The 12,516-nt window shown below is 44.8% G+C and overlaps 2 protein-coding genes across 2 annotated transcripts in view; both read right to left on the bottom strand.

The window, feature by feature from the left end:
- The window catches only part of tbx21 (T-box transcription factor 21), a 477,598-nt gene that overhangs the window by 326,810 nt on the left and 138,272 nt on the right, over window positions 1–12,516 (bottom strand). The window lies entirely within an intron of this gene.
- Window positions 4,941–12,145, bottom strand: wnt3 (wingless-type MMTV integration site family, member 3). Its single transcript, XM_072373864.1, has 3 exons — window positions 11,909–12,145; window positions 8,870–9,135; window positions 4,941–5,693 (listed from the first exon to the last, which is right to left on the bottom strand). Exons 1-3 carry the CDS (start codon window positions 12,033–12,035, stop codon window positions 5,214–5,216), a joined length of 873 nt encoding a protein of 290 aa, XP_072229965.1. The 5' UTR covers window positions 12,036–12,145; the 3' UTR covers window positions 4,941–5,213.

The raw sequence follows: 12,516 nt of genomic DNA, 5'->3' as shown, positions 1-12,516 counted from the left end.
AGACATCATTTGTTCCCATTTCTTTAGTTGCATCTATGAAAAACAGCAAAGAAAACACAGTTTGACAGACAGAAAATAGGATTTCTGCAGCAACAAGGTGATTCCCAAAGAGCTATTAGCTGAAAACTTGGCATATCTCAGCATGGTGTGCAGTGTGTCCTTAAAACATTTGAGGAAACTGGACAAGTGGAGGACAAAAGAAGAAGTGTCAGGCCTAAAAAACTATCTACAGCAGATGAACAGGATCTGAAAGTGATGTCCTTAAGAAAGAGGAAAAAATCCAGCAAAGACCTGACAGGACCTGAGAGATGCATCTGGACCTTCAGCTGATCCATCTACTGTTGGCCCAAGCCTCATCAGAAATGGTCTCCATGGAAGGGTGGCTGTCAAGAAGCCGTTCTTAAGGAAGGGAAACAGGGAGAAAAGGCTGAGCTGTGCCAAATGACACAAGAAGTGGACTGAAAATCAGTGGCAACAGGTCTTATGGAGGGATGAATCCTCCCCAGAGCCCGGACCTCAACATTATTGAAGCAGTGTGGGATCATCTGACAGAGAACGGAACAAAAGGCAGCCCACATCCAAAGAAGAGCTTTGGGATGTCCTTCAAGAAGCCTGGAGAACTATTCCTGAAGCCTCCTTAAAGAAATGACAGAAAGCTTGTCTCAGAGGGTTCAGGCTGTGTTGGAGAATAAAGGAGCTCATAAATATTAACTTTCAAGCTTCAAACTCTGTCTTTGCCTGATATACTGTATTCATATTCTGTTTGCATGATTCAAAAAGTCACTGAACTTATTCATTGTTTTTATTTTGGTAAGTCCTATAGAAATGAGTGGTGGCTCAAGACTTTTGCACAGAACTGTACATGTCGTACATCTTAAATCTCCTCCAGATTTCCTCAAAAAGCTTTTCCCCCTCAAACATCTGGGTGCTGCTCTGTAGCAAAGGTTGTGTAAACCGTGTAAATGTGCTTGGAAGCCTGTTTAGCTGCAGGTTAATACATGCGTGATTTGCTGCTCTGGTGAATATTTACAGCATTAGGATGGCACATGTGCGATTGAATCGAAATGAACAGGGTGTGTTCATCATAATAGTGGAAAATATGCTGTGCAAGAGTGTGGCTCAGTCATGTTTTTTTATCCTCTCTGGAAAACAGTGGAGCTCTGTGGTGGAGGTTTTTAAATTTGTCTTTTTAGAATGGAATACCCGAGTTAATTGTTCAAAGATGATAAGTAAGCAGCTCATTCCTTGCCAGCTCGCCTCACCGTGTCAGTTCATGCCAGGGATTGTTCCTGGGGAGAAAACTTTAACAATCCCAAAGCTCAACTTAAGCTTTCAGCCCAGTCGTATGAGCAAAGTTTTTAAGCCACTTTAGACTTAAAGATCCACAAAACTTTCAGGATCATTCGCCACCAAACAGTTGTTGCTGAATGTTTTACTGTAAATAACAATAATAATATGATTTCTGTGCACAATAAGAACCTTCAACTGTGTTTATGGCGTTCTGTCAAACAGAAGATTATTAGTTAAAAGCAGACTTTGTCATTTCTCAGCTAGAAATAGTTTTTTTTTATGTGAAACTGTCACTGTTCTTGTCAGCTTTGTCATGATGATTATTTATACTTTTTACCAGCTGTGAATAACATTCAGCGGTTCCAGAAAGTAAATCTTATTCTGTATTTTAACGCCTAACCGGGATGTTTTCCCAAACTCAGGTAAGTACGTTTAACGCCCAACGAAGAACAGTACAGAGGGATGAAGTTAAACCGAAGGCAGGAAGTGAAAAGACTTAAACATGGCGACTGTGCTCAGGAGACGGCTGTCTATCCCCCCTCCTTGAATAAAGTGAGATCTGTAAGCTCACATCTGTTCGTATTCCCCAGCGGTCAGGCTCTTCCTCTGCCACTGTTCATCATTTCTATTTTCCCACACTGTCAAACTTTCTGCCTTCATAACTCTGGCGTCACCTCTCTTGTCCAGCGGTCTTTGGAGATCTCTGGTTTGCTCTCCCTCCAGACTAGTTCTCACCCACCTCCGCCTCATCTCCACCTCTTCTTGATACCCACTAAGGTGTTTCATCCGAAGTCTGTCACCTCTTATGTCCAACACACGCGAAACCGTGCCGTTGGAATAGATGCAGGATGTAGTTTAACACCATCTTCCCGAAATATGGAAGTTCTTCCCTGAAAAAGACGTCGTCTGGATGGGAGCAGATGTTGCTCTAAAACCTATACCTTTCAGCACTGATGGAGCCTTTCCAGATGTGCAGGTTTCCAGTTCCACAGACATTAATGCACCCCCCACACCATCCAAGATGCTGGATGGTCCCTCTCCTCTTTAGTCTGGAGGATGCAGTATCCATGATTTCCAAAAATTTGAGTATTTGCCTGAATTTTGCCTCATTTTGCATTTTAAATAAGCTTTGACCCAGAGAAGACGGCAGTGTTTCTGGATCATGTTCACGCTTCGCTTCTTCTTTGCATGGTAGAGCTTTAACTTTCCATGACTTCCGTGACTTTCAGCCACGTCTTCAGACTCTCTGAATCTTCTTGTGAGTTTATGTACTGAAGATGATCGCAATTTTATGTGAAGAAACATATCAAATTTGCTCCACAACACAATCACTTAATTAAATGCAATTATTTGAACCTTTTCGTGCAGCCCATCTGTACCTCTGAGAGTCTCTGCCTCTCTCAGGTGCTCTTTTTATTTAAAATCGTGTTACTGACCTGTTGCCAGTTAGCCAACATGTTACTCCAGTTGTTTCTGTTTTGTAGCGCTTGCTTCTCCGTCCCAGCTTTTTTTGAGACGCGCTGCTGCCATCAAATTCAAGATGAGCTGATATTTTTCATGCCTCACTTTGAGCTAATTATGTTTTCCATGTTCTATTGTGAATGAAACATTTGTTTCAGGGCTGACGCAGCTTTCAATGTGCATTACCACTGCAGCAGGATAACTGGCATTGTGCAGCTGTATCGATGTTTCCTTCGCCTTAATAATCGACGTTAGGGTTCTTCCCCAAGCATCCCCAGGGCCTGAGGATGTGTTTTGTGTGAGACTTTTAACAGATCATTTCAGACAGAAGAGGAGAAGAGGTGCTGCAGAAATGTACAGTATGAGAAGAAAGCTGCTTCTTTGTATTAAAGTATGTAAAAGTATTCTGGTTTTAGAAAAATATTGCATAAAATGTTCTCTTTATCCGTGATGAATCTGGAGGATGTTGGTTTTTGTTAATATGTGGGTGCACCTGACGTGAATCAGCAAGAAACGAGACACAGGTTTTGTTCTTCAAATATATAATCTTAGTTGTCATACAGATATATACATTGTATAATAAATAATATTTATAAAAACATAACATTTACGATTATAAAATAAAAAGGGAATTATTCACTTTAAAACATTTGTACAAAACTTTGGATATAGCGGGAAAATGAGTGGGTTTTTTTGAGTGGGAGGGGTGGGGCACTGAATACAGACAGGTAGGCCCAGGTAGGGAGGGCTGAGTAAAAGATGACGCAAATGCTAAGCTATGTCACAAAGAGAGGACAGCCTCTACACTACAGGGTAACTCGTGTTTTTGTTGTTGAATATAATTGATAGGAAGCGAGTGGGACTGTCGGAACATGTTGTGTGGAAACCTCTTGCAGTTTGTTCCATGATTGTGAAGAGCTCATTTGCCGTCCATCCGTTCGATTTTCCATCCCTTTCTGCTCGTCGAGGCCATTGTTTTGCACAGAAAACTCCCCCGAAATCCTCAGCTCGAAGATCTCATCATCAGACTTTGAGAAAACTGCGTGAACTCTTATTTTTTTCCCTTCCACCATCATTGCATCTTGACGAAACTGCAGTGTATTCTTCCACTTTTCCAGCCGAGCAGAGATCTCTTTTGGGGGGGTTTAGTGACAAGAATACAAGTTCATAAATCAGGATTCTTAAATACTTCAGCTGAGGAAAAACATGAAGGAATGATGGTGGGACGTGTCAGCCAATCAGAACCTACTCTACGCTGTGGTCTCCACATGTCATCACATGTCCCTTTTTTTCCTTTTCCATACAGAATTAAAAGATTTATTTTTAGACACAAGTCTTTGAGATGAACCTGATGAAGGTGTGGATCGGGATTAACATTAAACATGCTAAAGCTTGGCTCAAGAATGCCTCATGAATGAAACAGCTGTGTGTGAGCTGAACTCGCTGAAACTGTTGCATCACATTTTTCTTTTGTACAGGTTGATCGTGCACGGATAAAAGGTAGCAAACCCGCCATTCATGAGAAGTCTGAGTTTGCAGTGAAGAGTTTTCAATGCTGAGATTCTTCCCACCTGGAGTTGACTGAGTAGTGCATACATGTACATGTGTCGGGTTGTTAGCTCGTGGAATGAGCGTGCCCCCTCCTGCATACCTCCAGTCCCAGCCCTGCGGTAATAATTCAGAAATGCAGGGCTATAAAAATCACACTGAAGCATATATCTTCCAGGCTTCCTAGTTGACTGGTGCAGTGGAGTCAGGCGGCAGAGACGAGCAACACAGAGGATTTGATCAGCTCAGTAGTTTACAAAAGGCAGGACTGCGGCTCCTCCAACGCCCGCCTGCTGTTTTCAGTTCAGTTCAGTAGTTACAAAGTGATGTTTACCTGGAGCTGTTGACATGTTCAGCATCACTTCTGGCTAAGTGACGGAGTAGAGGTTGGTTTAGTTAAAAAATAGAGAGAAAACCACCAGACTGACTGGAGAAATGAGGTGTTAGTTAGAAGATGCTTTTTCATCTAAAAGCAAAGAGAGTCTGTTTTACTGCATTAATCTCACAGATAAAAAGTGTTACTATACATGCCACAAACATCGTGTTGGCATGGAGGGGGGAAATAAATAAAGACACTGGGGAGGGGAGAGGCATGGCAGCCCAGAGCTGCAGGGGGAGGAAGCGAGGGATAAAGTGGCCCAACTCTAGCTTCTTCCCATGAGAGTGGGCTGACTATCAGTCCGCTAAGATGCTGTGGTTGTGGTGGTGTTGGAAGACAGATTTTAGTGCAGGGTTTTGTTGAAAATAAGGTGTAGAAGAATCCATTTTTGATGTGCCATTACCCATTAGGGCCTGAGTGTGCTGGCTTATGGAGGGGGGTGCAGAGGGTGGGCAAGTGTGGGGAAGCGGGGAAGTCGTGCAGGAGGTTGGGGTTTGAAGGTCCAGCAGTCAGTTTGTGTAAAAGCACGGGCCTCTTATTTGCATGTGTGCACGTCGTAGACACGCGTGCACTCTTGACAGCTGACGTAGCAGCACCAGTGGAAGATGCAGTGGCACTTCTCTTTGCGTTTCTCAGTCCGGGTGTTGTGGCCGCGGCCGCAGCACAGAAGGTCGCAGCCCTCGATGCCATGTGACGACACGTTGCAGACACGGTCGCGCGTCCCAAACGAGCCCGTCTCCGGGTTGGGTTCGCAGAAGTTGGGCGAGCCCTCGTAGTAGACCAGGTCACGCTCTGTGGGGTGCTTGAAGAAGGCGTATTTTACTCGCAGGGTCTCCACCCAGCCTCGCGACTCACGGTGCTTCTCCACCACCATCTCTGAGGCGCTGTCGTACTTGTCCTTCAGGTAGTCGCCCAGCATGCGGAAGTCCGGCTGCGCCCACCAGCACGTTTTCACCTCACAGCTGCCAGAAAGGCCGTGACATTTGCAGCGCAGGTGCATGTGGTCGAGGATGGTCTGAGGAACACAGAAGACAGTTATCAGGGACGCTTAAATAAGAACTAGAAATGCTTTTAAAGACATGATATGGAAACATTCACTTACTGACAGACAAACTTACACATTAAGATAGATTTAAGACAGATTTTTGATAATATGCTGTAAGGGGGTAAAAAAAAGAGGTTCTTATACTGAGAATCTGACTAACGACTCTTACAGTTTTTAAACCACAAGTGGTAGAATCTTGCTCTGGACAAACAGATTTAGGAGATTTCGGGAGTGAATGGCTTCCTTTGTTGTTGAATTGGGTAACTTTGGGTAGCAGTAAGCTTAATCGCTAATTAAATTCCCCTTTGAGTGTAAAGACTGTTCCCAATGGGGGGGGCGGTGTTGTGGCACTTGCTTGGATTCGAAATTGAGTTCTGTGGAAATCCAGAGCCCGGTGCCATGAGGTGAAAATGTCCACACAAACCTTTCAGTTCCACAAACCACGTCTTAACTGATGTGCAACAAATTCCAAACAGTAAATCCCTTAATTTGCTTCTTTTTGGCAGAGCTACGGCATGAGAATTTGATTGTGGCCAAACCACCTTTCAAGGCCTACAGGCAGATAAGGTTTGACTCACAAAAGGCAGACTTTGGGTGGGATATGTCCTTCAAAGTGTGGCTTACAAAACTCATTCCCAGTTAGGTTGGGAAATGTTCTAAAATGCAATAAACACTTCCAAAGAAATGGTTTTGTGAACAAAGCTCAAATCTGAAACCATCAGCACAATACAAAGTTGTGGAGAATCATGTTCACCATTGTGTTCCATCAGCTTCCTTTTATTTACACATTTCATTGGGTTTGGAAAAGAGGATAATCGTTGCTGTTTTCCAGAAGAATTTGTGTCCATTCTTGCGGAATTCCAGATTTCAGCTGCTCTACCGCCCGTGGTTGTCGTTGATGCTCCACACGTTTTCAATAGGGTGTGGACTGCAGGCAGGCAAGCCAAGTCTTCGGTGAGCCCAGTCGTGCTGTTGGAAGTTGTGCAGAATGAGATCTGGCATTGTCCCGCTGAAATAACCACGGACCTTAATGGTACCTTGACAAATATGAGGTCCACGCCATGGACAGATTTTATTGATCAGTTTTTCCAAAGACAACTGAAACATGGACTCATCGGGCCACAGAACAAGTGTCCGCTGTCTTTTAGCCATCTGAGATGAGCTCGTGTTGATAAATGGCTTCCCTCCTGTGTAACATTTCTGGATGCAGCCCATGTTGCTTTATTGCTCGATATCTTCTCATACAATGCCACCTGAGGGCTTGAAGGTCAGGACCATCCATCGGTGGTTTCTGTCCTTTCTCCCTGAATCTCAGTGGGATGCTATGCTTTGTAGATGCTGAAAGTACCTTTCATTGTGATATATATATATTTTTTGGAACTTATTGATGATTCTCTGACAGAGTTTGGCACCAAATTGTGAGCCTTGACCCATTCTTGCTTGGAAAGACTAAACTTTTGGTGGATACTCCTTTTAAACCCAATCCTGACTTGCTTATCTGTCACCAGTTAAACTGCTGATTGGAGACTCCAGAACATCATCTGTCAACGTTAAATTAATTTTGTCGGTTAATAATAATAATAATAATAATTTCTTTCGACTTGTCTGAAAAGGTTGTTCTCTTATAACTGACTCTGTGCTTTCAAGGCTGTCACTACCGCTAAGATCTGGCGTATTTTAATGCTCAGAAATGTTCAGGCCACTCTGTAAAACAGACTAACAAAACCGCTAAAGACTCTCGGAACGGGCCAAGAAAAACACTATACCACTGGCTGTGAGTGACTCCAGTGTTATGCAGCTGTGAAGCACAGATGCTTCGCTAATTCTCTCTGAAGTTCACAACTTGAGTGAGCTCCCTCAGGCCATATTCAACCTTTGGGTTTTGATTTTGTTGTGCTTTAATTCAGCGGCTATATTTAGCAGCCAAATTCCCCCAGCTGTGGCGGAAGGCAGGTGGCTGCACACTTTTGGGTGAGGAAAGAGAGAGAAGGGGAGGACTAGTGACATCACAATGGGAGCTTGTCATGCCACCATAAAGTAACAGGCCCTCTGGGCTAAATTGTGGAGCGTGAGAGGGCCAGGTGGAGACTCCTGACAGTACCGCTGTTCACTTAGCTCCTGTGGTCCCTCTGACTGCTCCTGTGTGCTCAGATCAAAGGGTCGTCTTGTTGCCGTGTGGTCCCTCCATTTGCCCCTCAGCAAGCAGCCGAGGGCCTATTTTCTCCCAGCAGTGACAGCAGCCGGTGATGTTTTAAGTCTGAGCTGATTCCCCTCTTTTCCCCCTCAGCTCACTTGTGTTATTTGACTGTTGGGGAATTTTTCATTGGGATGCAAAGCATGAAAGGCAAGGTGTGGGGTGGAGTGTTGTTTGGATGAGTAATTAGCCAGTCATTCAAAGTCAAGAGCTCATTTTTAGGAGGGGAAGCTCGGAAGTGTGTGGACAAGTCAAATACCAAATCCCTGCGCATCACGCGAACATTTGGTAATCCCAAAACATTACGGATGAATCTGTTTCATTTGGCAACAATAAGCTCATTGTCTGTTGTTTTTTTATTCTACTGCATCATGTTCAATTTCTCATCGTTTGCTGAGGTGTCTGATTAATGACAACCCTGTGGAATTCTGCGTTAAGCGCAACAAAAACTGATGCAACAAACTGTAAATCATTTTAACATGTATCCTGAATTTAAGCTTGCTGTCAGTTACATTAAAAAAAGCCTGGACCCGAGCAATAAGACAGGGAAAGTGATAATGGGGGCCAAACTTGGCTCCTCTTCCGGCGTTCGTTGCACCTCAAGGTGAGATGTTTAAACCCCAGATTGAATCATTTTTACCACTATATTGACATGTAAAAAAAGAGCAGTTACGTTTCCTGTCTGGATCGCTTTGTATGGGGAAACCTTAAATAACCGTCAAAGAAATCTAACTTGAGAATTTCTCTGATTTTTCACCAGTCAGAGATCGTAAACTCAAGGAAGTCGAGTTTCCGGTTGAATAGGAATTCACTTTCAAAGCAGCAGCAGCTCTTATTAGTTGTGAAACACTTACAGATGCTGTGAAGTTGATGTGATGTGGAATATCAATGCAGGATTGTAACGTTCAGGTACCTTTATACATGCTGGTTATCATGCAATAGTAAGTTTTACCGTGCGTCCTGCCTCGTTGTTGTGCCGGTTCATCGCTGAACGAGCGTCCGGACGGTTCTCTCTGGCATCTGCGAACTCCCTGGACACAAGCACCCCAAACTCTGCATCCTCACTGCAGCCGCCCCACTTCCAGCCCTCGCCGGGGGGCCCCTTGTGGTGGGAGTCACAGCCACACATGGTGGACGTGCCCTCGGCGCAGGAGCGTGTCACTGCAAACGCGACGCCTGCAGAAGCGATGGCGTGGACGAATGCTGACTCTCTGGTTGCTGAAGGAGACGGACGAAGACGTACAGAAAAGGAGAGTGTGTCAGTCATGTGTTAGAAATGGACAAAGCGATCTTTACGGCTGCCAACATCCCGACAGATGCACTGAAAGCTACGCCTCCAGGCAGTAACCTTTTAACACAGCATTTCATCTTGGAGAAGGCACGTTTGTGTACAGGTAGCTGCCAGCGGAAAAAACAAGAAGCCAACAGAAAAACTCGAACATTCCTCCTCTCTCTCGTTCATTTTCCACTATGTGGTTTGGAGTGTTTACCACATGATCTTCATCAGCGATGAGGAAGAATCCCTGCAGTGACATCAGCCTTTTGTGGTGGTGTCAGGTGGGCCTAACACTCAGTGGGATCTCAGTGACCTCCTGTCATCCCCGAGGTGTGCTGCTTTGCATCTGGATAGTGTTTCAGGAATGTTGTCACCCCCCCCTCCTCTGCCTGGCCCTCTGGTGAAACCTAGCAGAGTGTCAGCCTGCTCCTTTCTTACACTGAAGGATGGAGTTACGCCTTCTTTGAAGGCAACAGCTTATTATGTAACCAGACACCATTGTTTCACAATCACAGCACACTTACCGAGGCTCACCCATTACACTCCACTAGTTCGAGTGCAGACATTAAAACACACACACACACTCAGGTATGTGTCCTAAAGCAGACGTCTCAGGGCTTCAAGTGGCCTGAATTTTTCATGAACACAACAGCAAGATCGGACTTTTAAAATTTGTGTGAACACGACTGGATAATTAAACTTGAATTTTGCAGACCACAGTGGCAACTAAAGGCAGAAATTCCTCAATGATTCCACTGCCAGAGAAGCTTTCAAGACCCAATCAGAGCACTTTACAAACCACAGACAAAGTTCTCTAATGTTCAGCTGGAAGTTGGCCATGTATTCCCACCCTCATTTTATTTGCAAGCAAAGTTACAAAACAAGCAAATCTGGGAGAATTGATTCTAATCATTTACAGGGTGAAAGATCAGGAGGATTATCAAATGAGGCACAAAAATAGCAGTTTTGGGCAACAATATAATTAAAAACAAATCAAAAAACAGAAAATACAACAGCCTTTTATGGGAGGTTTTTAGATTCCAGAAGATGTTGCAGCACAACACATTTTTTAGATATTGTTTTTAATTTTGTTGACTGTGTTTTAATCTAACTTTGTGAATATAGTTTTCTTGGGGTTTTGTAGCAAAGTTTCACACCTCAGGGCCACCGTACATGAAGGCTTTCTATCCTTTTTTTTTCCATAAACACAGCTGAGAATTAGTTACTTTCAAACGTGCTTAATTCATGTGTAGCCTTGTGTGTTTTTATCTCTTATAAAAGAAAAGCGTTTAGGTCTGAATCCCAGATGAACCCTTACACGACTGGATGACAAGAAGTCCTCCGGTTGGGCATCCCTTTTTGCCAGTCAGGCCCTCCCAAACAGGCCCCTGTGAGCCCGGGGCCCCTGGAACTCTGGCTGTTAGCCAAGGCTAGCGCTGCTCCTGCTACCTGCTGGGCCCATCAATCCGCCTTTGTTTCCCTTGTGTCACACTGTGTTATGCACACAAAGGGCCCAGCGACTCGCGCCCCCACAACCCCGCTCTGCCCGGAGCTGGCATTCCCTAAACTCCCCCTCTTTTCCCTCTAGCCACCCTTCTCCGCCAACACCCTAAGCTGAAATCCCATACACCACCACCCACCGCAGCACCTCAACCCCCCGTTTCCTCCAGGCATCCACCAACGGCACCGCCGCAGCCAACATGCAGCTTACGGTGGCGAAGGCTGGTGGTTGGTAGCTCGAACTTTTCCATTCATCGCTCCCAAAGTGACATACTCTTCTTCCTTCTTTGCCTCTTTCATTTGCTTCCTCATCCCAAAGAGCACACCCTGGCTAGGTTTGGAGAGATCCCCTTTCAGCCTGTTTTCATGACAGAGTCAAAAGGGCGTGTGAATGGGGTGTCCGTGGGAGCTGGACTGTGTGAGGCGCGGACTGGTCTTCATGCACAGTAGGGGTTGAGCCGAGCCCCCCGGCCCTTTTCTATTGCCTGTAATCTCATTTGGCCTCCCCTCTCCCTTTTATTTGACTGAGGAGCTTGGACTGCTCACACTGCCCATTTCGGCCCAGATTCCTTCCCTTCTGACACTCAGGCTAATTAATTTCCAATCAGCAGCCTCAGTCACAACACAGAGGCCTCTGCCTTTATAATTATAGACTGCAAGGCCTTAAGCAGGACACCTGTGTCTGTTGTTTCCCACTGTTCTCACAGCGTTCAGTGTGGGCGATATCTTACACACAGTAAAGCACCTGATGGATGTCTCCTGTATAGCAGCTGTAATCGTCAGCTTTTGTTGAGAGATTTACAGCCGTGACCCACTATGGTGTCTGAGACTGTAAACATGGTCAGGAAAACCGGAACACGGGGCTGACTCTGAATACAAATGCAATACAGAAAGTAGAGATGTATGGAAGTTGAATATGTGTCAGTACTTGTACCTGCGATCGTTTCTCACTTCAGCCAAGAAAGGTGTCTATTATTGTAATTACCCTCGTTAGTCGTTTGTCAGCAAAAGCCCAGGCAGTGTGAGGCCCGAGGGAGGAAACCATTAAACGCTGTGTTTTGTAACAGCTTGCAACATCCAAACTGCTTTGTGCAGATGGGTGTTGTTGGTCAGACATCACTTAAACAACTTCAAATTATTTATGCCACATTATAAGTTCAGATACACTATGCACACAGTTCTTAAAAGATTTAAGTTTTAATTATTATAATCTACCTTTATCCAGCACAGGTCCAAATATGGCCAGGTTGTCCTTGATGGTGGTGCAGTTCCATCGGCGACCCCTAAACTGGTGCTGACATTCCTGGATCCCCAGTTTGACACCCTCAGCAACACTGGGCATAATCTCAATGTAGTTGCGACAGAAACGCAGCTGCTTGGGCACCAGGCCAGGAATAGACCCACACAGGATGGGTTGGGAGCCCAGAGATGAGTACTGCTGCCCCAGGGCCAGGGACCTGTGTCACAAAGGGGGAAAGGACCATCGAGTGAGATCTGCTGTGCAAAGTCATTCCTACTTTTGTTAAGAGTATAATAATAAAATAATAATAAAATAATCTGCTTATTTGGTCGTAGCAAAGCTTCCTCAGTTTTCTGGAGTCCACGCATCAGAGCTGCTGGAATCTAGCTTCTTTTTTTAAAATTGTATTCATTAATTTTCATTTTTCTCGCTTAAAAGAGTTAGTTTGTGGGTGCAGCAACAGCCATAAGACCAAGAAAAATGGAAATTCATGACATGTAATCAAACATCAGGCCCAGTTCAGACCTGGTATTAACTTGCATCCTGAGTGATCTGATCACAAGCGGACTGCTGTGAAGTCTGT

Source organism: Leuresthes tenuis, unplaced genomic scaffold (assembly GCF_036924035.1).
Source record: "Leuresthes tenuis unplaced genomic scaffold, fLeuTen1.0.hap1 SCAF_20, whole genome shotgun sequence".
In the NCBI taxonomy this organism is placed as follows: Eukaryota; Metazoa; Chordata; class Actinopteri; order Atheriniformes; family Atherinopsidae; genus Leuresthes; species Leuresthes tenuis.
Note: the sequence above shows the minus strand (reverse complement) of the source record. Positions and strands in the feature narration are given on the sequence as shown.